The sequence below is a fragment of the Schistocerca serialis genome, chromosome 4 (genome assembly GCF_023864345.2).
Source record: "Schistocerca serialis cubense isolate TAMUIC-IGC-003099 chromosome 4, iqSchSeri2.2, whole genome shotgun sequence".
In the NCBI taxonomy this organism is placed as follows: domain Eukaryota; kingdom Metazoa; phylum Arthropoda; class Insecta; order Orthoptera; family Acrididae; genus Schistocerca; species Schistocerca serialis.
In genome coordinates this window covers 653894943-653922109 of record NC_064641.1, presented here as the reverse complement: position 1 = coordinate 653922109, position 27167 = coordinate 653894943, and the positions used below count along the sequence as shown (strand labels likewise).

Here is a 27167-nt window from a genome sequence, read left to right as displayed (position 1 = left end):
ACTTTCACAGACACCCTGCCTTTGTTGGGATGGCTGGTACTTGTCACCAGACTGGAGTAAGTGGTGGTGGGAGGATGTATGGGACAGGTTTTGCATCCAGGTCTACCCTGGAATGACTACGAGGACATCCTATCTCCATTTCTTCCAGAATCTCAACCTTCTCCCCCATTCACTCCAGCTGGTCCTCCTTAACCCAACAAGCTACCTTCCTTGGTGTGCCCTCAGAGTCTTTCATGGTAGCATCCAGCTTCCTCAATGTTGACCTCCACCTCAAAGATGACTACATCAGTAACTCCATCCATGTCAAAGCTACCAACCACAACCAATATCTCCACTTTAACAGCTGCCACCTGTTCCATACCAAGAAATCCCCTTCACACAGCCTAGCCACCTGTGGCCATAGCATCTATAGTGATGAGCAGTCCCTCTTCAAATATACCAAAGTTCTCACTGAGATCTTTACAGACTGAAATTACTCTCCCAGCCTTGTATAGAAACAGGCCTCCTGTGCCATACCTATCCAGTCGCCTACCACCTCCCACTGTCTGGCAAAGAAGCACTCCCTTCTTGACACAGTGACAACCAGAACTGGGGTGACTGACACACATTCTCTGCCATTGTTTTGACTCCCACTCATCGTGCTGTGAAATTAGGAACATTCTAGCCACTATCCTTCCTACCCTTCCTGCAGTGGTATTCTGCACCCACTGAAATTATGAAATATCCTTGTCAAACCCTACACCACCCCTGCCCCAACCCCTGCTCATATCCCTGCAATAGACCTAGATGCAAGATCTGTTCCATACATCCTCTCATCACCATCTATTCCTGTTCAGTCAAGGCATCAAAGGCAGAGCTATCAGTGAAAGCAGTCATGTGATCTATAAACTAAGCTGCAACCACTGTGCTACTTTCCACATGTGCATGACAACAACAAGGTGTCTGTTTGCATGAATGGCCACTGACAAACTGTGGCCAAGAGACAGTTGGATCACCCAGTTGCTGAATATGCTACCAAACACAACGTACTTCACTTCAGTGACAGCTTCATTCATAGCCTGTACGATCTGGATCCTTCTTACCAACACTACCTTTTCGGAATTGCAAAGGTGGGAAAGCTCCCTGCAATACAGCCTACATTCACATAGACCTCAAGCTTCATTAGTCCTTGTCCTTCACCCACCTATCCCTTTCCCTGCTTCCACTCCATCCCGCTAACACCTTTCCATTCCACCAATGCACCCATTAGTCTTTTCCCCCTCCTTTACTTCTCGCCTTTTCTGCTGTCGCTCCCCTCAAACCTCCTGACTGCACCTAACAGCCTACCCTTTCCCCACCACATCCCTGCATGCTCCCACAAGCAGCACTACATCCTCCCCCACACTACCCTGCTATCTCTCACCCTCCCTTCCCCAGCCTTTTCCTTATCACCACCACCCATGGACTGTTCTCCCATGAGGCGCAGTTACCCACAGTTTGGTCTCAGTGTCCAGAGACTGTGGTCATATATGTGTGTGAGATGTGTTTATATAAACATGAGTGTGTTTTCTACTTTATAAGAAGATCTTTTGGTTGAAGGCATGAATTTATAGCAGTCTTTTTTGTTGTGCCTGTCTGCAACTCACCATCTCCTCCACATGGTGAGTAGCAATCTATCCTTTTCATGTTTCAGAGTTTCACATGTATGTACAAAACATGAAGTGGTTGAGTAATTGGCTTAGGTCCTCCATCACTGTTACATTGCAGTGGTGCTTTTGCCATGATTTGTGAACCTCTGCATGTACACTACTGCGCAGTAATTTCAATACCCCCTGGCATTTCAGATTTACAACACAAATCAAATGTTATTGCTCACAAAATATAATATTCACTTCCACATATATAATAGAATCACAATCATTATATTTTACTTTCATCAGAGTATCCTCCTATTGATTTAATGTCTGCCTCACAAACTCGAGACATGCGGTCAATCAGTTTTTGTAGGTATTGTGAATCTATATGATTCCACCCATCCTTAACAATATTCCAGAGATGTTCCTTGCTGGATGAATTAACTTCCCTAATACGTCTGTCCACTTCATCCCACACCATTTCAATGGGATTACAATTGGGGCTTTGGGACGGCCATACCATATCATTCAGTATTTTGTGTTTTTCCTTTGACGCAATGTAGTTCGTACAGTACGCCAACCGATGTTTTGGGTCATTATCCTGTTGCAAGGTGAACCCTTTCCCTAGTAAGCACAATCCGCTTCATATTGCATGATACTGAAGTATGCAGTGGTACTGCTTCTGATCTATACATCCTTCTATTTTCACAATGTCGCCAACTCTATCTCAGTCAAAACATCCCCAAACCATAATAGAACCTCCACCATGTTTAACTGTAGGTAGAACACACTGCTGGGCTACTCTTTCCTCTACAAATTGGTGAACAAATATTCTCCTTCTGGTTCCAAAAATCTCGAACTTCATTTCATCAGTGAATAACAGCTTTGTCCACTCTTCCAATGTTCAATTACGATTTTTACTAGCCCATTCAAGTCTCTTCTGTTTATTTATGGGCCTTAGAAGGGGTTTTCTTGCTGTGACATATCATTTCAAGCTGGCTTCAGTCAGTCTCTTTTTTACTGTTGCAACAGATATTGTTGTCATGTTCATTTCTACCCTGTTTTGAATCTAATTCTCTTACCGGTAATTCTGATATACGTATCATCACTTTTAGTTGTTTTACGAGGTTGTCCTGGTTGTGGTATCTCCTTATTGCTATTTGGTGTCTTCTGGTGGTGAAGGGTGTATTGCACTCCCCCTATAGACACCCTACACTGTTTTGCAATTTGGCAAATAGATAAACATGCTTGGCTAAGTGCTACAATTGCAGCATGTTCTTCTATGGATATCTCCACTCTTGGAGCCATGCTAGTGAAGTGCACATTTCAGTGTCACGGAGGAACTGATGTTTCAGACCACATGTTATGTATCGTAGCAATGCTTGCCATTCGCTACAGACATCACATCACTACAGGTAACAACACAGATGCACCAAATGCGGCATCCGTCAGCAAATAGGTAAACAAACATATCAGATAGGTATACGACGTTTATGTACACAATATTGTTTGTTGGATACTATTGTATCTTGATGACCAAAAACAAAAGTCATGAAATGTATACAACTGTTGTTCTATTCCTTTGCTTCCTCAACTGTACCCATGGTATTAGATCTTATCTGCAATAAACTAGATATCATTTATTGGGTGTATTGAAATTAATGACTTGTAGTGTAAGTGATTGGCTTATAAACGAGAATTTCAAGTGACACTGAGAATTTGGTCCGGCTAGTAGTAATTTGTAGAAAGTCTAATGATAAGGTCACTACAGTAAGTAACAGTTGCCTCATAAATCTTTATTTTCTTGTTCGATATGTATATTGTTCATTAAGCTGACAAGAACCACGTGCATATTCAAAGGAGTAAAGGTAACCAAACACCATATAGTTGAAGCACTGAGCGACCAATAGGCTCTCAAAAAAAGGCTGAAAATGTTTCTATAGTTTCAGAAAATGTTCTCCTTCAGAACTAACTATACAAACAAAGGGCTAAATTTCCCCAGATGACTACAGAACCAGGAGAAGCAGATCTGAGAGAAGATGTTGAAGTTCTGTTGGAAAGGGCATAGATTGACCTTACTCTGGGTCCCACTATGGCAAGGTCGTGGTTATGAGGAATGCTTGCATTTACAAGTTTAGCATCCATAGTGAAAAGTATGGAATCTGATGATAAAGCAACAAGAACTGTGGAAGGTAGTGGAGGAAGTGATATAGTATCTTTGAAAAGGACATAGTGGAGGCTTCGAACAACTGGTTGAATATGTTGGTCAATTGAGGCAGAGGCTATTTCAATGAGAGCGTTGTAACTAGGCATGATGGTGAGACTGGTAGGGAGGCTAGAGAAGTTAGGTTAGTGAAGAGATGGGAGCAGGTAAAGAGTGGGTGTCTGGAAGCACACTACTATGAGAAAGTAGGATTACGAGTTAATATCCCAGCCATAGCAGGGTCAGCATAGGACAGAAAACAAGTCTTGATTGTAAATGTCTGAAGAAGGAAACTAGCTGTATTCTTTTCAATGAAACTGTCTTCTGTTTACTTTAAGTGACATACGGAAATTATGGGAAATATAAATTTGGGTATTCGGACAAAGATTTGAATTTCAGTTCTCCTAAGTGTAAGTAGAGTGTCTTAACCACTGTTCTGCATCACATAGTTCAGTTTTTGGAGAAAGATGGCTTCAGGTGACAGATTTTGAGAGGGACCAAATGTTCTGAACAGCTGCTGGAGCTCACGTTGGACAGCTGATGGAAGAGTAAGGAAGAGAGGAGGCATCACAATTATGAGATATATAAACAACATTGTTCTACATATACATCTATGTGATTACTCCACTATTCACAAGAAAGTGCCTGGCAGAGGGTTCAATGAACCACCTTCAAGCTGTCTCTCTACCATTTCACTCTCGAATGGTGCACAGGAAAAACGAGCACTTAAATTTTTCTGTGTGAGCCCTGATTTCTCTTATATTATCATGATAATCATTTCTTCCTACATAGGTGGGTGCCAACAGAATGTTTTCGTAATCAGAGGAGAGAAATTGTGATCGAAATTTCATGAGAAGATCCCGTTGCAATGAAAAACGCCTTTGTTTAAATGACTGCCAATCCAATTCACTTATCATGTCTGTTACACCATCTTCCGTATTTCGTAATAATACAAAACAAGCTGCCCTTCTTTGAATTTTTTTGATGTCATCCGTCACTCACACCTGATGCGGACCCCACACTGCACAGCAATACTTCAGAATAGGGCTGACAAGCGTGAGGTAACCAGTCTCTTTAGTAGACATGTTGCACATTCTAAGTGTTCAGCCAATGAATCACAGTCTTTGGTTTTCTCAATCCACAAAATTATCTATGTGATCATTCCAATTTAGATTATTTGTAATTCTATCCCTAAGCATTTAGTTCAATTTACGGCCTTGAGATTTGTGTGACTGATCGTGTAATCAAACTTTAGTGGATTTCTTTTAGTACTCATGTGAATAACTTCACACTTTTCTTTATTCAGGGTCAATTGCCACTTTTTGCACCCACAGATATCTTATTTATATCAGTTTGCAATTCAGTTTGGCCATCTGATGATTTTACAAGATGGTAAATGACAGCATCATCTGCAAACAATCTAAGAGGGCTACTGAGATTGTCTCCTATGTCGTTAATATAGATGAAGAACAATAGAGGGCCTATAGCACTTCCCTGAGGAACATCAGATATTACTTCTGTTTTACTTGATGACTTTCCATCTATTACTATGAACTGCGACCTTTCTGAGGGGAAATCATGAAACCAGTCGCACAACTGAGATAATATTCCATAGGCATGCAGTCTGTCAATAAATCGTTTTCTTCGAGGTATGAAATGAAATGAGTGTATGGCATCATTGGCCGGGAGGCCCCATCTGGGGAAGTTCAGCCGCCAAGTGCAAGTCTTATTTCAGCCAACGTCACATTGGGCAACTTGCACGCCAGTGATGAGGATGAAATGATGATGAGGACAGCACAACACCCAGTCTCTGAGCGGAGAAAAACTCCAACCTGGCTGGGAATTGAACCCCGGTCCGCTTGCAGGGGAGGCGAGCACATTACCACCCAGCTAAGCAGGCAATTCATAATGTTCGAACACAGTATATGTTATAAAACCCTACTGCAAATCAACGTTAGTGATGTGGGCCTGTAATTCAGTGGATTACTCCTATTTCCCTTTTTGGGTATTGGTGTGACTTGAGCAATTTTCCAGTCTTTAGGTACGGATCTTTCTGTGAGCGAGCAGTTGTATGTAATTGCTAAATTTGGAGCTATTGTATCAGCATACTCTGCAAAGAACCTGACTGGTATACAATCTTGACTGGCGGCCTTGCGTTTGTTAAGTGATTTAAGCTGCACCAAGGATATCTACTTCTATGTTTCTCATCTTGGCAGTTGTTCTTGACTGGAATTCAGGTATATTTACTTCATTTTATGTGGTGAAGGAGTTTTGGAAAACCGTGTTTAATAACTCTGCTTAAGTAGTACTGTTATCAGTGTCTTCATTGTTGTTATCATGCAGTGAAGGTATTGATTGCGTCTTGCCGCTGGTGTGCTTTATGTATGACCAGAAACTCTTTGGGTTTTCTGCTAGATTCCAAGACAGAGTTTCCTTGTGGAAATTATTAAAAGTATGTTCTATATTTCAAACTTCAGCAAAACTTTGACAATCTTAGGGATTTTGCATTCTTTTAAATTTGGCTTGCTTTTTTGGTTGCTTCTGCAACAGTGAGTGATCTGATCCATTTTGTGTACCATGGGGGATCAGTACCATCACTTATTAATTTATGTGGTATATATCTCTCAATTGCCATTGATACTATCTCTTTGCAATGATTCCATTTCTATGCTTACATGATCAGGATCAGACCAGTAGGAGTGGAGACTGTATCTTAAAAAGGCTTTAAGAGCATTTCTGTCATATTTTTTAAATAATTGTACTTTGTGTTTCTTTTTGATGATTGTGGGTGTTATAGTATTCAGCCTAGCAGCAACTGTCTTGTGGTCACTAGCCCCTGTATCCATCATGATACTCCCTATCTGTCCAGGATTTGTTGCTAAGAGGTCAAGTATGCTTTCGCAACCATTTATGCTTCGAGTGGGCTCATATACTAATTGTTCAAGACAATTTTCTGAGAAAGCATTCAGTACAATTTTGGATGACATTTTGTGCCTGCTGCTGGCTTTAAACATATAATTTTTCCAGCATATCGAGGGTAGATTGAAGTCACCACCGACTATAACTGTAAAAGTGGGGTACCTATTTGAAATGAGACTCAAGTTTTCTTTGAAATGTTCAGCAACTATATCTCCTGAGTCGGGTGTTGATAAAACAATACAATTAATAGTGTACTCTGTTTGTTAAATATAACCTCTACCCATACTACAGGGTGTTTATAAATGAATATCGGGGTTTTAATGCTTTATAATATTTATTATATTAAACTTACAGTTATGAATGATATGTCAAATGAAAGAACAACACGAACAGTTTTACCAAGAACCTTATAAATGTTCAATGTGAGCACCATTTGTCACACGGCACACATCAAGTCTATAGCTGAGTTCTTCCCAAATGTTGATAAGTGTGTCTTCAGTGATTGTAGCAACAGCTGCTTCAATCCAGTTTCTTAATTCAGGGAGATCTGCTGGTAGCGGAGGCACATACACATGATCCTTGATGAAGCCCCAAAGGAAAAAATCGCATGGTGTTAGGTTGGGTGAACATGGAGGCCATGCAAAGCAAGCCCTGCCATTGGTGCCCTTGCGGCCAATCCAGCACTTGGGTATAGAGAAATTCAACCAATCGTGTACTTTACTATGCCAGTGAGGTGGCATTTATAAGGTTCTTGGTAAAATGGTTTGAGTTTCTCTTTCATTTGACATATCATTCATAATTGTAAGATTAATATAATAAATATTATAAAGTGTTAAAGCACCGATATACAGTATTTTGCATGAACTATCTACTTCAATTTCACTAAGAGGTAAACTACTTATGACAGCAATAAATACTCCACCACCAACTATATTTAATCTACCCTTTCTGAAAACTTTTAGGTTGTTTGAAAAAATTTCATCTAAATTTATTTCCGGCTTTAGCCAGCTTTCCATACCTATAACTATTTGAGCTTCAGTGCTTTCTATTAGGGCTTAGAGCTCTTGTTCTTTCCCCCACAGCTACGAAAATTTACAACTACAATACCAGTTGTTTCTACAGCTATCTTACTGTGTTTTAATTGCCCCCTTTTAGGTGGACACCCTTTCTGTAGTTTCCTGGGACCCTCTAACCTAAAAAACCGCCCAGTCCCGTCCACACAGCCCCTGCTACCTGTGTGTAATGGACTCTTGACCTATTAAGCGGAACCCGGAAACCCACCACCTAATGGTGCAAGTCAAGGAATCTGCAGCCTACAAGGTCGCAGAACCACCCGAGACTCTGATTTAGACTCTCCACTCGGCTTTGCACCAAAGGATCACAGTCAGTTCTATCAAGCATGCTGCAGATTGTGAGGTTCGCCTTAATCTCGCAAGCAAGACTGGCAGTCTTTACCATTTCTGCTAGCCGATCCAAAATGACACACGTCATTGGCACTGACATGAGCCACCACCTGCAGTTGGCTGCACTCTTGTACTCTTCATGGGATCCGGAAGCACCCTTTCCCCATCCTTAATGACTCCCCTCAGTATGCACACAGAGTGCACACTGGCTTCCTTCCCCTCCTTGGCAATCATGTTCCTAAGGGGCCCCATTATACGCCTAATGTTGGAACTCCAAACTACAAGAGGGATGGGAGAAGAGCACTGAGAACTAGGAGAGGGATGGGCATGAAGGGAAGAGGACAGATATGAAGTGGCACAGAAGGAATACCAGGTGCAGGATGACATTATTATCTAATGTGTTTGGGAAGATTGGTGAGGAGTGGTGGCTAGAGGGAGTACTGCTGAGAAATGAGCATAGGTGATAATAAATTCAGTTGGGAAGAGCATATGTTAGAACTGCTAAAATACTAAAGGCTCCGTGGAAAAAAGAGCGGGATATCAACATGTGTGAAACACACTGCTGCCTGCAGCCATGATCAAATAGAGCACAGGCAGCATGCAGTGATCCAGTTGTCGAATAGTGCTTGTTTTGAGTGAGTCAGCTGCTGTGCAATACACATGAGTAGTAGTTATATGCTCACTGCTTGCTTCTATTTGCACACTGTTTGAGATAGCAAAGAAAGTGATTGTATGATATGGTGAATTGCACTGTCTTTGCAAGAAACTGTGGTTTTGTTAAGACCACTTCTCAGTTACTCTCATATGTCTCATGAAGTACTTGAAACATTATTCAAGCTCACTGAATTAAAAATCTTGACTACCTTTAATTGTGCACCATTAATCATCTAGTGAAGATATACAAAGGGAAAAATCTTTAAGACAGTCAAGAATTTTTTTAAAATGATACACTAGAATGATATTATACTGTTACTCTGTAAAAGCCTAGTCTTTGCATGGAATTGGCAACTTTTAAGTTCATGCAAGAATATTATTATAACTGAACTGTTTTTTACAAAATAATATTCACAAAGTAGTATGCATTATGCAAATATATGGAATAAATTAATGACTGTTTGATTCAGACTTGCAAGTTGCTGCCTTTTTTGACAGATATTTGTATTCAGTATGACATGTGTTGTACAAAAGTATGTTTGCATGTTATGTTAATCTTGTGGTCTCTTCTGACATTTCCTTCAGTTGCCCACATTCGTCCGCCATGGTCTCTCTAGGAAATCACAATCTGCCAGGTGCCCATTGTTAGCAAGAGAAACTAGCATGGACAACTGCCTCTTGTTTGACCAGGACAATGCCACAGCATGCAACACAGGGACTGTGATGGTCTGTGACGATTGTCATCACAGTTTGCCTGCTTTCTCTTTGACCAAGTCTTCATGAAATTTTTATTTCAATACAAATGTTGTCAGACATGGGTCACATAAAGATTTAAGAAAGCTGGCATGCCAACTGAAGTTTTCCAAAGTCTAAAAGCATGAAACATTAATTATTTGTTGTGTAGTTTCAAGAACATCCTACAGATGCCTGTTCAGGGGACAAAAACTACTGAATCCCACTATATTTATTTCTTGACGACATTTCTCATAAATAATATATATCTTTTCTAAGTCAACAGCTCAGTTAATTGACTCAATATTAGAAGTAAGAATAATTTACATAAAGAATTATGGTCAAGAACTTTTGTCCAGAACAGTCTCCATCATTCAGGAACATACACTTTCAATAGCTTGCCACTAGCCATAAAAAGATCAGCTACTATTAAGGCACAATTTAAGAGTCATGAGAACTTACTCATGACCAACTTCTACTCCACTGAAGAATTTCTTACAAGAGCCAACTGATGTTTATATTGCTAATAATATCAAATAAAATGTGATGTACAATCTGATTTTTTTGCATCTTCATTGCTGTATTGTGATCTGTCTGAGTAATGAAGCACTCTCTATGTATGATGATGTGCGGCTAGAATAACTGGAGAATGATCTTTTGTACTCCAGTGAGTACATATTTACATGTTTGTTAAATGTTTGGTATTGATTTTTAAATCAAAACATATTTCAGAATTTTTGATAACTTTTCAGCCATGAGGACCATTTTATTTAGCATCTGTGGAAGGAACATTAACATAATGTACAAAGATTGTTCAATAAATAATGTCCCACAATTTTTTCTCAGACTGCATTCTTGCTAACAATACCAATTAACACTTCTTTTAAATGTACTATTTTAGTCCCTCTTACACTCTATGGCCCCTATGTATAGGAGCATGAATTCCCTGTTGGTGAAAGCTCTTGCCCGTGGCTGTAATATGTTTTATTGCATAAATTACTCTCTTATTATCTTCAAAATGTGTCCCACTTAGCGAATCCTTAAGTGGTCCAAGTGGATGGAAGTCCAAGAATGCCAGGTCTGGGATACAGAGTGGATGAGAGCAGTTAGGTCCAACCCAATTTGGTGGTGTGACCCTGAGCACTGAGATTTGTGTGTGGATGTGTACTATCATGCCGATGGAAGATTTCTTTGGGATTCATGTCAGACCAAACACATCATAAATGGTTCAAATGGCTCTGAGCATTATGCGACTTAACTTCTGAGGTCATCAGTCGCCTAGAACTAAGAACTAATTAAACCTAACTAACCTAAGGACATCACACACATCCATGCCCGAGGCAGGATTCGAACCTGCAACCGCAGCGGTCGCTCGGTTCCAGACTGTAGCGCCTCGAACCGCACAGCCACTCCGGCTGCCACATCATAAATGGTTCTTGAGTTTGTTCACAGCTTCACAGATGTCTCTGAATTAATGGTTCATCCTTTTGGCAACACATCCACGAGAATGATAGCATCACTATCCCAAAAGACTGTCATCATGACTTTGCAGCAGAGGAAGCTGCCCTGAATTTATTCACTTTTGGTGATTGTGGGTGGTGTCACTACAGTGCCTGTCTTTTTGTTTGTGACTCAAAGTGATGCACTCAGGTTTAACTAGCTATAATGATCCATGACACAAAGACCTCTCCATTGGCCTCAAAATGCTTCAACAGTTAAGATGAAATGATTTTTCTTTGAATCTCGTAGTCTGTTGTGAATATTTGTGCAGCCCATCTGTTGTGTGCATTTGTGCAGCCCATATTGAGTATACCTTTATATGTCTGAGAAACACAAGAGTCTCAATCACTACACACACATTTCTAATTCTCGCCAACAGCTGAGGAGCCAATTGTTGAGTTCTGATGTGCAGCTCTACACAAATAATGACATCCATGTGATTTACCATTTTGGGAGCAGTGGCTGTGATAGGGCGACCCAAATGAGGCTGATCACAGGGCTAAGTGCACTTCTTGACACTTAAATTCTCTTTACCCATTGCCCAACAGCACTTTCATCAACTGCATCATTTCTATTATCGCATTATCCTGCATAACCATTCATTTATGGATGTTCACCACAATTTTTTCTTTCAAAACCAGGAATTCAATTGCAGCACATTGCCTGAAATGTGTTTCTTGTGAAGACGTTATTTTGATGGTTCACTATGGCTTTGCTATCTGTTGGATTTGTTTGAAACTTTGCACACATGCACAAAGAAACATCAAATCTGGATCACATAAAACAACATTTTTTGATATACTAACAGCTGTAAGAAAAACAATTGGCACTTTATTTATTTAACTATCCTTTGTTATGTAGTTTTGTTTTTATGGCATTTTCTACAGCCTCAAAGATCTCCTCACTATTAATCTAAGGAACAAAAGGTATCTCTCTCTCATTCCCTCTCTCTTTCTCTCTGCCTATCTGTTTATCTACATACCTACCTGTCTGTCTGTCTAAAGGTGGAATGGGTGATTTAATATGGGAATCTAAGCTCAGTATCAGTGTAATTAATTAATTAAGCAAAATGCAATTTAAACAGAGAAAGAGATACTTTTAATGAAATGTATACTAGTAATTATTGTGGACTCAACTGGATCAGAGACCAGTGACAATAGCATTATCCTGCACAAGTACTCATTACTTTCTAAAGCAGTACAATACATAACCATTAATTTTCATATTTATAGATGTGTGTCTTTCTGCAGTAACTGCTTTGCTGTAGTAGTATTATTATTTTCTTATTAAGAAGAATATTATCACAAAGAATAGGGTTCATCTACATGCAACTAGATAGCCAAAAGTAGCATTTTCACAGTTTTTACTAGTCAAAGCATAGCACAACTACTTTAAAATGCTATGTCATTTGTTTGGCCCACAACTGCAATTAATAAACCTGTCTTATTTTGATGGAAAAAGCTGACTATTAAAAAAAATCCCCTTGCTGTCTCTAATCCTCAGAACTCTTACATTTTGCTGTAGTCTACCAGAATTATATCCTCATACATTGGCAGTAATTTATTTCACATTTTTACGACACCAGAGTTTCCTACTGATTCTAGTATCCCAGATATTTCACCATTGACTCTATTACTGGAAGCACCAATTTGTAGCATTTACAGATACATACAAAACAAAATTGTTATACCTGGTCAGGATCCAGCTGGGGGCATGAATCTCCACATTGTTCATACATGACAGCGGCACCATCTGGGTCACATACAAACTGCACTACAGGGGGTCGGGCATCCAGATGTCTTACAGTAGGTATAGTATTCAGAAGAGCATAAAAAATTGCCCCCAGTAATGCAGTGGCAGCCAGGAGAACTCGTATAGTCTGCCCTCGAGGTCCACCCAATCTATCAGCGAGTGGACAGGCAAGTAGTGGGCCTAGGAGAGCCACAAGAGCAGACACCACCGATACAACTCGTGATTCAAATAATGTCAGTCCAACTGCTTCCATATGCAGTGGCAAGAAGGGAAAGAGGCTTCCAAGTCCTGCAACAAATGTTTTTCATTTATGGATACAATCATCATTTACTAAATGTCTATATATAGAAGCGATTTTTAACTAAATCTCTTGGTGTATTTATTAAGGAATATTTCTAAAACTGTTAATTACATGTATGGTGGCAATGAAATTTTAGCTTCTGTGAACAAGAATACTAAGGTACAGTGATGTGTATTGCATGAGGTAAGTAAAATCTGTTTAAATTCTGGTGGTTGAGGTTTATACAGACCCAAGATCTGTCAGTTAGGGATGATTTACTGTTGAAATGCAACCATTAATGATTAAGGTTCTTGTCAGTACTCTGAGCTGGATTACACACATACAACTAGCGTTTTATCTATCAGTGGTGAAGGACCATTTCGATTATGCTACATCATATGATGACATTAATCCTTTTAACGATTATGTTGCTTTCAACATGAAATACACGTGTCTGCAACAAATTTCATATTTTACTTTTTTTAGTTTTCATGATCAGTCATAAATGCACAGCACTTTACATTCACCTATTACAAAAATTTACTTACAAAACTTATTTTTTTACTGAAGAAACAATTATTTCAAACTAAACAAAACAGTTGCTCCAGACAAGGATTTTTTTTTAAACTAACGAGTTAGAAAAGTAAATCCTTATGCTGTAATCAGAGTCCTAAATATCACTTAATATTTAATTTATCACAAAGTCACACCCGGCAAAATATATCACCAGTCAAGTTCTCTACTTTTAGATATAACAAACACCTTAAATTTTCAATTCCATGATTTTTGCCAGTATTATTAGTTAATTTCACCTATTCCAATATTTATAGATATGTCAAACTGACAAGTTTGGAAAATTTAGAGAGCTCTGAAGAAATAGACATCCTTTGTCTATCTGAGCACCATATAACTACAGAAGAGAGAAATATAGAATCTGTAGTAAACAGCACACACAAGTGTGTGCTTGTGAATTAGTACTGTAAAATACTACAATTTTAACTGTAACTTATATAGATACCAACTAGGAAATTCTGAAGTGTTTATGGAGCATGTGGATTCCTTACCATGCTCTATTTGATCTGGGTAAACAGAAAACCTTCTCACCAAGCCGATGGCAGGAGAACACACACATGCAAAGGTTAAGGAACTATGCAAGCTTTCAGAGCCAGTGACTCCGTTTTCTGGAAGTGGGCTGAAAGGAAACGAAGAGGGACAAAGAAAATGAAGAAAGGAATAGTTACTAAGGAGAAATGCTGAGACTGAAGAAATTAACATAAATTAAGGTGAGGTGGGTGGCAGAACCACGGACATGTTGTTATGCCAGTTCCCACCTGCAGAGTGCTGAGAATCGATGGTCTGGGGGAAGAATCCAGATGGTACATGCAGTGAAAAAGGCACCGAAGTCATGACTGTCTTGTTGTATAACATGCTCTGCAACAGGATTTTGTGTGTTGCCAGAGTACACATTCTAGCTACTGTCCATTCAACCTGACTGACTGATAACTCAGTGGTTGTCATACCGATGTAAAAAGCTGAACAGTGTTTACATAACAGTTGGTACACTACATGTGTCATTTCATAAGTGGCTCTCCCTTTGATAGTGTATGTTTTGCCAGTTACAGGTTTGGTATAGGTGGTGGTAGGAGGGTGCACAGGACAGAGGTAGCAGCCAAAGTGTAGGAAAATGGTTGCAGAAGCAGCATAGGATCAAAGGTATTGCAGTGACTGGAGGGGAAGGGGAGGGGGGGAACAAAAAGCTGTTCTAGGTTGCTGTGAAAAATTTCTGACAGAATGGAGTTCATTTCTGAGCATTATTATCCTAACATCAATCCTGAAATGATGTCCATTCTGCCAGACATTTTGCCCAACATACCTAGGATAGTTTTTCATTTCCCCTGTCCCCAGTATCCTGGTAAGAACCTATGCTTCCTCTGCACCCATTTCACGACACTATGGCTCCTACCCCTGTGACTGTCCCCACTGTAAGTCATGCCCTGTGCACCCTCCTTCCAACACCTACACCAGACCTGTAATTGGCAGAAAATACACTATCAAAAGGAGAACCACTTGTGAAATGCTATGCCATGTGCCAGTTATTATGTAAACACTGTTCAGCCTTTCACAATAGCATGACTACAAGTTATCAGTCAGCATGAATGGATATAGACAGAAGGTGTACACTGGCAACACACAATACCCTGTTCCAGAGCGTGTTCTACAATCTGACAGCCATTACTTCCATGTCTGTTTCACCATACATGCCATCTGTAATTTTTGCTCAGACACTAGATTCTCAGAACTCTGCAGATGGGAACTGTCCTTGGTTCCCGCCTTCCACCTAGCCTTATTTTATATTAATTTCTTCAGTCTCGACATTTCTTCTCAGTAACTATTCCTGTCTTCACACACTTTCAGTTTTCTATATCTTTTACTTTCTCACCAGTCTATTTTTCCCTGAACCCCCCCCCCCTCCCCCCCCGCCCCTCCCGCCTATCACATACAATGCACTTAGCTTTCTGCTTTTATCAACTCTTGCAAGATGTTTTGTCAGTAATCTCTGTCTTGTTTTCAAATCTCATCCAGTGCAGTCACCAGCATTCAGTCTTTCTTTCTTGTCCCATCCAGTATGTCTTCCCCGACCTGTGGTTCTGAATAACTTTTCTGAACTCTTCCCAGTTCCTAAACCTCACCAGTCCTTTTCTTTGTTACTCTTCATTTTCCTTCCGCCTGGAGATGGAGTCACTGGCTCCAAAAGCTTGCAAATTTCTTAACCTTTATATGTGTGTTTTCTTCAGCAGCTGCTCGGTGAGTAGATTTTCTGTCAGTCAAGTTACATTATAATACTATACTATCTGTCAGACAATAGCAAACAGTTAATAATCTGTGGCGGTTTCAATGTACATTTTCTAATGAATTCTGATAGGAGAAGTGATCTGGAAACCTTATTTGGATCCGATAATTTGATCTCAGTAATTAAATTTCTGACAAGAGTGGATAAAGGCGTTAGGACTCTAGCTGATAATGTTTCCTTTGATGAAACTCAAAGCAAGAAAATAACAGAGTACCCAGTAGCAAATGCCCTCTCTGATCATGATGATCAGTTAGGATAAATCAGAGGTAGTGCCTTACATAATACAGAATGGTCCACTGATAGTGACCGGGCCAAATATCTCACAAAATAAGCATCAAACACAAAAACTATAAAGAACGAAACTCATCTAGCTTGAAGGGGGAAACCAGATGGCGCTATGGTTGGCCCGCTAGATGGCGCTGCCATAGGTCAAACGGATATCAACTTTGTTTTTTTAAATAGGAAACCCCATTTTTAGTTACATATTCGTGTAATACATAAAGAAATAGGAATGTTTTACTTGGACCACTTTTTTCACTTTGTGATGGGTGGTATCATGTAACATTCCGCCAGTGCGGATGGTATTTGCTTCGTGAAACATTACCCATGTTAAAATGGACCGTTTACCAATTGTAGAAAAGGTCGATATCGTGTTGATGTATGGCTATTGTGATCAAAATGCCCAACGGGCGTGTGCCATGTATGCTGCTCGGTATACTGGACAACATCATCCAAGAGTCTAGAGTCTAGACTGTTCGCTGGATAGTTACGTTATTTAAGGAAACAGGAAGTGTTCAGCCACATGTGAAACATCAACCACGACCTGTAACAAATGATGATGCCTAAGTAGGTGTTTTAGCTGCTGTCGCGGGTAATTCGCACATCAGTAGCAGACAAACTGCGCGAGAATTGGGAATCTCGAAAATGTCGGTGTTGAGAATGCTACATCAACATCAATTGCACTCGTACCATATTTATATGCACCAGGAATTGCATGGCAATGACTTTGAACGTTGTGTACAGTTCTACCACTGGGCACAAGAGAAATTACAGGACGATGACAGATTTTTTGCACAACAGCAGTAACATAAACCGGCATAATACGCACTATTGGGCAACGGAAAATCCACCATGGCTGCAACAAGTGGAACATCAGCGACCCTGGCGGGTTTATGTAGGGTGCGGCATTATGGGAGGAAGGATAATTGGCCCCCATTTTATCGATGGCAATCTAAATAGTGCAATTTATGCTGATTTCCTACGTAATGTTCTACCGATGTTGCTACAAGATGTTTCACTGTATGACAGAATGGCGATGTACTTCCAACATGATGGATGTCCAGCTCATAGCTCGCGTGCGGTTGAAGCGGTACTGAATAGTATATTTCATGACAGGGGGATTGATTGTCGAAGCACCATACCATGGCCCACACGTATCCTTTAACTTTCCCCACAGAAAGAAATCCAGGGACATCAGATCCGATGTCCCCGGATTTATTTCTGTGGGGAAAGGTGAAGGATATTTGCTATCGTGATCCACCAACAATGCCTGACGACATGTGTCAGCGCATTGTCAATGCATGTGCGAACATTACGGAAGGCGAACTACTCGCTGTTGAGATGAATGTCATTACATGTATTGCCAAATGCATTGAGGTTGACGGACATCATTTTGAGCATTTATTGCATTAATGTGGTATTTACAGGTAATCAAGCTGTAACAGCATGCGTTCTCAGAAATGATAAGTTCACAAAGGTACATGTATCACATTGGAACAACCAAAATAAAATGCTCAAACGTACCTACGTTCTGCATTTTAATTTAGAAAACCTACCTGTTACCAACTACTCGCCAAAAACTGTGAGCCATATGTTTGTGACTATTACAGCGCCATCTATCACAAAGTGAAAAAAGTGGTCCAACTAAAACATTCATATTTCTTTACGTGCTACACGAATATGTAACTGTTGATATCCATTTGACCTATGGCAGCGACATCTTGCAGGCCAACCATAGTGCCATCTGCTGTTCCCTTCAAGCTAGACAAGTTTCGTTCTTTGTAGTTTTTTCGTTTGACGCTTATTTCGCGAGATATTTGCCCTGGTCACGATCAATGGACCAACCTGTAGATACTCCTCAGTGGAAATCAGAATACTTAATGATTCCAGGACAAATGTTTTAAGGAATAGTTTACAAGAGATGACTTGGGATAAAATTTATAAAAAACCAAATGCTAAAATATAATTTAAACCTATTCCATGGTAAAGTGTTATCATTATTTGCAAACAACTTTCTGCACACTTATCGGAAAGGACATTAAACAGTTGCGTCAAACATTATGTATCACTAGCGCGATTTACGTATTTCATGAAGGAAGAAGAGAAATGTTCTCTGTTGGCAAGAACAAGTAGAGATCTTGCAGTAAGTGCACACAACAAAAACTACTCAAAATTACTAAGAAAAGTTATAAAAAAATCAAACAACATGCACATTATTTCAGAAATAAGTAATTCTGAGAACAGGCTTGTCTATAATGAATGCAGTGCAAAGAAACAGGACAAAAGGATAACATAATTATTCATTTAAATGGAAGGGCTATAAATGATTGGTCACAGATAGCAGGTACATCTGATAATTATTTCTTAAATGCAGTAGAAAATGTAGGGGCAAACAGTTTAACAGAAATATCAAAGCAGCATGTTGAAAAAGAGACTCATATAAAATTCAGTTATATGGATATCTTGCCCACCTCTCATTCAAAAATCATACATTTGCTTAACACTCTAAGCGCCAAGCCCGTAAAATTTACGGGCCTGGGATCGCGCGAAAATCACCAAGCCCGTAAAATTTACGGGCCGCTACATTTAATTTCATTCAAAACACTGCAACGTTATTTCTACGGGTTTGGCCAGCGCTATACGTTTTTCAGATGTTTATTAACAAAATGCGTCCATAGATGTCACGGCAGCGCTGTAATTCATGTTAAAACTTATCTTTGCGTTCTCAGTCTGTATATCATTCAGTTGTTTGTCATCATGTTTCGGCGCGGTTTATCAGACGCAGAAATTGCGGATTTGATCAATCATAGCGACACTCTGGATAATGTAGAGAGTGATTCAGACGATTCTGAATGCAATGGTGTGTTTGAAGGTACGTATTTCCGAATTTTCCACGTAATTGTGCAGTACGCACATATCTGTTGAACATGTGTAAACGATGTATGTAGTTACACATAATGTGATATTCTTTTTAGAAGACGAGATTGATGACAGTTTGTCTTCAGATGAAGACGAGAATGATGTTGAAGGTGTTGCTTCAAATCCAGCAGCTGTGCCGTATCCGAAAGACAGTGAGTGGACTGCAGTTGACACCTACCGACCTCTGCCTGTCAACACGACACCCAGGCAGATACTAGTGGATATTGATGAGTCGAGTTCTGTACTGGATTGCAGTAAAGTGTTCCTTACTGACAGTGACGTAAATGAACTCAAGAGACAGACAAATTTGTATGCATCACAGACAATACAGAAGAAAAGAAGAGGAAATAATCTGAAGCCCCATTCAGTTTTGAGTTCGTGGAAGCCAGTGACTATAAGTGAGATGAGGCGTTTCTTGGGTATTATTTTCCACATGTGTGTTTCGAAAAAGCCAAAAATTGCGGACCATTGGAGCACTAATCCTGTTCTTAGTTGTAACTTTTGTCCCCATGTCATGAGCCGTTTGCGTTTCACTCAGATACTGTCATGCTTGCATCTTGTTGACAATTCAAATCAGAAAAAACCAGGCGAAGATGGATTTCATCCACTTTACAAAGTTTTGCCATATTATAATAATTTGAAGGAGCGATGTATCCAGGCATATCGTCCCTCAGAAAAAGTGACAATTGATGAAGGAATTTGCCCATTTCGAGGTCGTGTGAGTTTCCGTGTTTACATGCAAAATAAGCCTCATAAGTATGGACTGAAAGTATATGCTGTTGCTGAAGCCAGTAGTGGCTATGTTGTAAATTTTGAAGTTTATGCTGGTAAGCATATTGTTGACAATTCTTCGTCTGCGGTTATTTTGCGATTGTTGTCTGACAGCAGCTTGCTGAACAAAGGCCACACTGTGTATTTAGATCGATTTTATTCCAGTCCAGAGCTATTTCAGCAACTGGCAGAGAAAGGCACTGGAGCTGTTGGTACTGTGAACAAATCCAGGAAAGGATTGCCTAAAGATTTAGTATCTGCTAAGCTGAAAAAGGGCGAAATGTCTTTTCGGCGTAAAGATAATGTATTGGCAATGAAGTGGAAAGATAAGAGAGATGTGTATACATTGTCTACAAGGCATCAAGCAACATTTGGTACGCATACTAAGAGAAATGGGTCTGTAGTATTGAAACCACTTCAGGTACTTGATTACAACCTCAATAAAATTGGAGTGGATATTGGAGACCAACGCCTGCAGTACAATCCGTTCCAGCACAGAACTGTGAAATGGTGGCGAAAATTATATTTCCATTTGCTGCTTATGGGAGTATCAAATGCATTTTGGCTGTACAATGCAGTGCACAGGAAGAAAATTACAATAACAGACTTTATAACAGTGCTTGCAGTTCAGCTTGTTGAAGACGACACACTTGAATTCATTCCAAGAAATGAAGGAACTGTAGGTCGGCTAACAAAGAGACATTTTTTGCAGCACATACCTGCAACTACTAAGAAGTATGCTGCTCGTGTGTGTCACGTGTGCAGTTCCAGGAGCAAGAAACAGAGTGGCAAGGCTTCTCGCAAAGAGACACGATACGAATGTGAACAGTGTGGCGTTGCACTCTGCCTGGAACCTTGCTTTAAAATTTTCCACACTAAAAAACAATATGATTCTGTGTGAAATTTATATGTAATACTGTATACTATCAGAAACATGTAATGTAGTGCCACAATTTTGGTTAAAAATAAATCACAATTGTATTCCCTTATTCGTATGACTTTTTCTAAATTCTTAAAACATCTAAGTGATTTCTATAACTGTACCTTAAAGCTGTGCATTGTAAAGTAGTTTCTTTCACTCAGAATTAAAGTAGAAATGTGCAGCTTCAAGATGGTACCAAATTTGCCACAATCCAAACAGTAGATTTGATGCAGTAATTTTTTTAATATTGGTAAAATTGCCCGGTTTCTAGGGACGGGTGCATAAAATAGGCCTGGTACAGAGAGTGTTAAAAGTAGAAGCTCATCTAGATATGATGGTGTTTCCAACTGAATGCTAAAGACTTGTTCTCACATTAAAAAGTACTGTCTCTTCTGAAATATGTAATTAATCACTAACTCAAGGCATTTTTCCGTAGACATTAAAGTATTCCATTCTATATGGAAGGTGGTAGGAGAGATGCCAATAACTATCAAACCATTTCACTACTGACATCATCTTCCAAAAATTTTGAGAAAGTAATTTATTCTAGAATAGTCTCCCACCTGAGAAATAATAATATCCTCAGTAAATTAAAGTTAGAATTTCAGAATAGTTGCTCAACCGAGAATGCCATTTAATGTTCCCACAACAAATTTTACAAGCATTAAATAACAAAATACTATGCGTTGGTTTTTTTTTTTCTGACTATCTAAGGCATTTGCCATGTGAATCAGAATGTTCACCTAGATAAACTGAGGTTTTATGGAACTGATGGTACAGCCAACCATACATAACCTTTCACTTACTTAATTATGGAGCACTTACCTACACAACATCTATTTCATTTAACCAGAAAATTTACTACTATTTTTTTGTGACTGTATGCTCCTCAGTTATTGTGCTGGACAGTTTTTTGTTGTGCCTCAAAATTTGCTTCAAGTGACTCAGGTACCTTTCCACAATGATATATTCGATTATCAGTCTGCAAATGACATATATCTGATGTAATGCTGTTTAGTATACCATCTTGAGTCACCAACTACTTTCCTTGTACGTATATACAGAAAGCAGAATTAGTTCTTTTTGCGGATGCTACTAGTATTCTAATCCATGTAAACGTACACGAAGCAACAGAAGAAACAGAAAATAGAATTCTTAAAACTATTATTGATTGGTTTTCTGTACATGGTCTCACTCTTAATTTAAAAAAAGTTCTGCACATCTACAGGTAGTACACTAATTATAAGTGTTAACACATGGTGAGGAAATAACAACTACGCTGGAAAGCTCAAAAATTTTAGGTGTCCATATTGACAAGAATTTAAACTGAAGAAAAGAGATTCAAGACAAGTAAAAACATAGCTGACAAACAAAAGCTGAATGCAGCGAAAATGAGTGTAAGGAGAGCAATGAGAGAACCGTTCAATGATTTTGAAAGTAAGACATCGTGAACCAACCTGAGTAAAAACCCTAAGAGATTTTGATTGTATGGAAAATCAGTAAGTGGGTCAAAATCATTTGTTCATTCTCTCAGTGACCACACCAGCACCGAAATGGAAGATAACAGAGAGAAGGCTGAAATACTGAATTTGGTCTTCCGACGTTATTCCACCGTGGAAGATTGTAACACTGTCCCTCCTTTCAATCATCATATGAACATCGAAATAGCACATATTGAGATCATCAATTGTGGAATTGAAAAGCAGCTGTGATTGTTTAGTATTGGAATGGCGTCAGGACCAGATGAGATACCTATAAAGATTATGCGAAAGAACTTGCTCCCCTTCTAGCAGTAATTTATCATAGATTGCTTGAGCAACAAAAGGTACCTAACAACTGGAAAAAAGTGCAGGTCATTCCCATTTTGAAGTAAGGCCATAAGATAGATCCACACAATTATAGACCTATTTTGTTGACATCAATCTGTTGCAGAATTATGGAACATGTTTTATGCTCAAGAATTATGACGTTTTTGGAAAATGAGAATCTCCTCTATAAAAATCAACATGGATTTCACAAACAGATATCCTGTGGAACTCAGATCGCTCTGTTCCTCCATGAGATCCACAGCACAGTGGACAATGGTGTTCAGGTTGATGCTGTGTAATGCAAAAAATACGAGCTTCCGGAGTATCGGAGCAGACCTGCAATTGAATTCAACACTTTCTTGCAGATAGAACTTAACACGTCACTCTTAACAGAACAAAATTGACAGATGTAAAGGTAATATCCAGAGTACTACAGGGAAACATTACAGAGATGCTAAATAAACTCCACTGGTAGACGTTACAAGAGAGGCATTGTGCATCACAGAGAGATTTACTATTGAAATTTCAGTACAGCACTTTTCAGAAGGAGTTGGACAACAGATTACTTCCTCCCATATACATCTCACATATTGACCATGAGGAGAAAATTCGACAAATTAGAGCCAATACAGAGAGTTACCGACAATCATTCTTCCCACATACTATTTGCAAGTGGAACAGGGTTGCAGGGGTCAGAGAGTGGTACCGAAGTATACTCCGCCGCACACCATTAAGTGGCTTGCGAAGTATGATGTAGATGCAGATGTAGATGAACCTTAAGGTTGGAGAATACCTAATTCATATGTACTGTGAGAATACAGATATTCTCACATTACCCAATACAAATGTCATAGGTACAAAAATATTACTGTCTCAACAAAACAGCAAACGATGTCTCATGTTCTTAGTGGCAGTTGTCACAGCCAACTTCCTGTCTGATACGGATTGAAATTTCAAATATCAGCATTTTGCCTATCAACAAAAAAGAATATGACAGTGGAATAGAGGAAGAGAGAGAGGGAAATGTGAATGGGAACAGGCACAATTGTAGGTGTAGGACAGAGGGTAGTGTAGATTAAGGTCATGAGGATTGTTGGACTGAAGGATGTGTTGCAAGTACAATTCCCATCTAATTCACGGAAGTCAGTATGGGGAAGGGGAGAATTATATGAAAGTGGGCATGTAATCTAATTGCCACAATCCCTTTTTGCAACTCAGCCATAACTGAGCACTGTAGCTGAATGGAACATTCCATTGTATATTCTGGCATGAAATCCTTGGTTAAGCTGAAATCCTTTCGGGAATTGATTATCAAAGAATTGTGAAAACATGTTTGACAAAAGATGTTAAATGGAGCAGCAGCATTCAGCTGAATAAGATGTGGGAACCTATCATTTCATTGAGTTGTTCACAAAGACATAGTCATATGTGTAATGCCACATTTATTTACGATTTTATTGACTGCCAAATTTTAACTCTGTGAATCATCATTCAGCAGAAGGTGTGCAGTCAAAAACAGTGGTACATATGAATCTGTGTGGACCAACGTGGAAGACAATTTCATATAGGGCAGTCATGCAGCTAAGGCCTATGTACATGTGCCAACATTTTGTATAAATGCAGGGCCTTGCAGTAGTACCTTCTGTCGTAAAATTCAGGAGAGGATGACTGCCTAGTTTATTTATTTATTTACATGTCAAGTTCCGTACACTCTCACCCCTATCGCGTGATAACACAAAACAAGCTGCCCTTCTTTGCACTTTTTCGATGTCCTCTGCCAATCCTAGCTGGTAAGGATCCCATACCGCGCAGTAATATTCAAGCAGAGGATGGACAAGTGTAATGTAGACTGTCTGCAGTCTTTGTTTTGCCTTCCTCACAACATTATCTATGTGGTCTTTCCAATTTAAGTTACTCGTAATTGCAATTCCTAGGTATTTAGTCAAATTGACAGCCTTTAGATTTGTGAGATTTATCGTATAAACAAAATATATCGGATTTCAACAATACAACATAAGAATCAGCTCAATTTTTCACAGAAGGAGTAACACATGAGGAAATTCTTCAGTTTTGATTTGATAGCACATAGATTACTGTTAAGATTTTTGAATTCTTGTGGTAGCTTATTGCAAATGAATGCAGCAGTATACTAGATACCTTTCTGCACAAGAGTTAAGGAAGTCCGATCCAAATACAGGTATGATTTCCGCCGTGTAATAACTAAGTGAAAGCTGCTTATTCTTGGAATAAGCTGACATTGAACAGGGGTCGACAAGAGATTCGCAAACTTACACCACTTATTGCCAAAAATATCCTTTTAGAATGGAAAGTTACCCCAAAATATAATACCATACCACATAAGTGAATGAAAATAGGCAAAATAGACTAATTTTTGTGTCGAATGATCACTTACTTCAGTTGCCACTCGAACAGGATGTAGTTGTCAAACCGAAATATCAGAACAGGGCGTTATCATTTAGCTGCAAGCCTCAAATACTCATTACACTGGAAGAACTCCAAAATACACTTCAGATCAGGTTTTAGTTTTAGAACACATCCTTGAGAGTATTCTCCTGCAAACTTAGTATTTTGACAAGTGTTTCACAATTCATATTTTCATTAATGTCATTTGCTGTTACCAATATCACTCTTTCCTAAGTAAAAGATGTCTGTCCAAAGCACAAATATAATACAAGGACCAAAAAGCACTTATACAAATTCTTTACGGGCTTAAATTAGCATAGAGAGTAATCTGATATGAAATTTCCTGGCAGATTAAAACTGTGTGCTGCACCAACACTCAAACTCGAGACCTGTGACTTTAGCGGGCAAGTGCTCTAATTGACTGAGCTGAGCATCACTCACTAACTGACCTCATAACTTTACTTCCATCAGTAACTCATCTCCTATCACACATATATGGTTACACATGTATCAAAGAAACTGCCAGAGTATATTAAATGTGTTAATGATTATGCGGTGACTGAAATAAAAAAACTATGCCGACGGTGTTTCGTGTGCTGCAGTGCGGGCTGTGAACATCGCAAGATGCTGAAACATTGTAGGTATGTTCACTAATCGGTGCGCTCATGGAGTATACTGAAAAAAGTAACAGTTCTGCTTTCTGACTTAATAAAGGAGTCAGTTGATGGGACACATTCTGAAACATCAAGGGATCACCAATTTAGTACTGGAGGGAAGTGTGGGGGTGAAAATTGTAAGAGGAGACCAAGAGATGAAAACAGTAAGCAGGTTCAAAAGGATGTCGCTTGCAGTAATTATTAGGAGACAAAGAGGCTTGCACAGGTTAGAGCAGTGTAGAGAACTGCATTATACCAGTCTTCAGACTGAAACCAGCATAAGCAGCAGCAGCAACACTGTGAGATCATGTAATGCTCCAGACTGATAAATACTGTGAAATAAGTAAATAAAGTTCTTTTGATAATGTACTAACTTTCTTATTCTCCAAACAGACTTCAAAATGCTACTGCTAAGAGAACCAGAGATATGATCACTATCAATATTAGTTAGTTTCTAACACAAGGTCTTTTCTGTTTTGTGTTCTTTCTTAGATGTCCGTATAAGTGAAGTTCTTGTTTCTTCCTTATAGAGGTTTAGAAGTGGCTTCTCCAATAGACAAAGGGGAAACTCCAGGCCTAGAAGATATGACCCTCAACTCAGCAAGTTTAACAAAAAGAAGGGAAACTGGGTAAGGTACGTATTTGCATTCTATAATGAATTATAATGTGCAATAATTACTTCTAAACAGTAAATATGTACAGTGATAACTTAGTTTAGGTAACGTATTAGCATCCTTCATTTGTGTGTTCAGTATTTTGCTTACTGTTTTCAAGATCACATCTTTTACCTCTGAAAAATTAAAGAAAAAAGGCCTTTGGAGTATTCCTACAGCATTCAAAGCTTCTGTAGAAAGAAAACTTTTTCCTCATCAAAGCACTCATTTTTCCTGACATGTCTTTGGATGTGTCAACACAATCTTCTCCGAAAACGAGCATGTTTTTGACAACCCCTACAAAGTCTTCAAATACGGTCACTAACATGCTTGTCTAATGAGAAACAAGTGTGGACCATACCTTGCTGAAACAGCCAACTCCAGTACAATTTTCTTCCCACTTATGCCTATTTAAGAACCTTTTTCTACACAACTCTTCAAGGTAATGTTGATTACACCAACCACACTCTTCTAGAGAATCTTTTGGCACACAAAATGATCTTGTGGTAATATTTAAAAATGTGTACGATACCCTGAGCAAAGGGTGGTGGTACTGGCAAGAAAAGAAATGAATTTCACTTCTCTTACAGACGTGCAAGATCAGTTGGTCCCACGGTAGGAAAAACCACTCTAACTTCCAGGTATTTTATGGGGGTGAACATTGGGGACCTTGGCTATTGTTCACTTACTCAAATTCAACTGTACATATGAAAATATGGACAATTTGTGGGGCATTACAAATTCATGCCGTAAGACATGTAGGTGAGATATCAGTTGATTTATGAAGCCCACTGCAACTTTGGGGAGCTTCTTTTGCCAACCCTACAA

The 27167-nt window shown here is 39.2% G+C and overlaps 1 protein-coding gene across 2 annotated transcripts in view; it reads right to left on the bottom strand.

Annotated features, from left to right (window-relative positions):
* The window catches only part of LOC126475515 (uncharacterized), a 294048-nt gene that overhangs the window by 47559 nt on the left and 219322 nt on the right, over positions 1-27167 (bottom strand). Inside the window, exons 1-2 of one of the 2 annotated variants that reach the window (XM_050103443.1) lie at positions 18658-18805; positions 12715-13064 (exon numbers count right to left, since the gene is read on the bottom strand). In XM_050103443.1, the coding sequence (XP_049959400.1) occupies positions 12715-13064; positions 18658-18664 (357 nt within the window). In that variant the 5' untranslated portion in view covers positions 18665-18805. Of the gene's footprint in view, positions 1-12714; positions 13065-18657; positions 18806-27167 lie in introns of those variants that run through there. The other variant, XM_050103442.1, reaches the window with a different exon arrangement.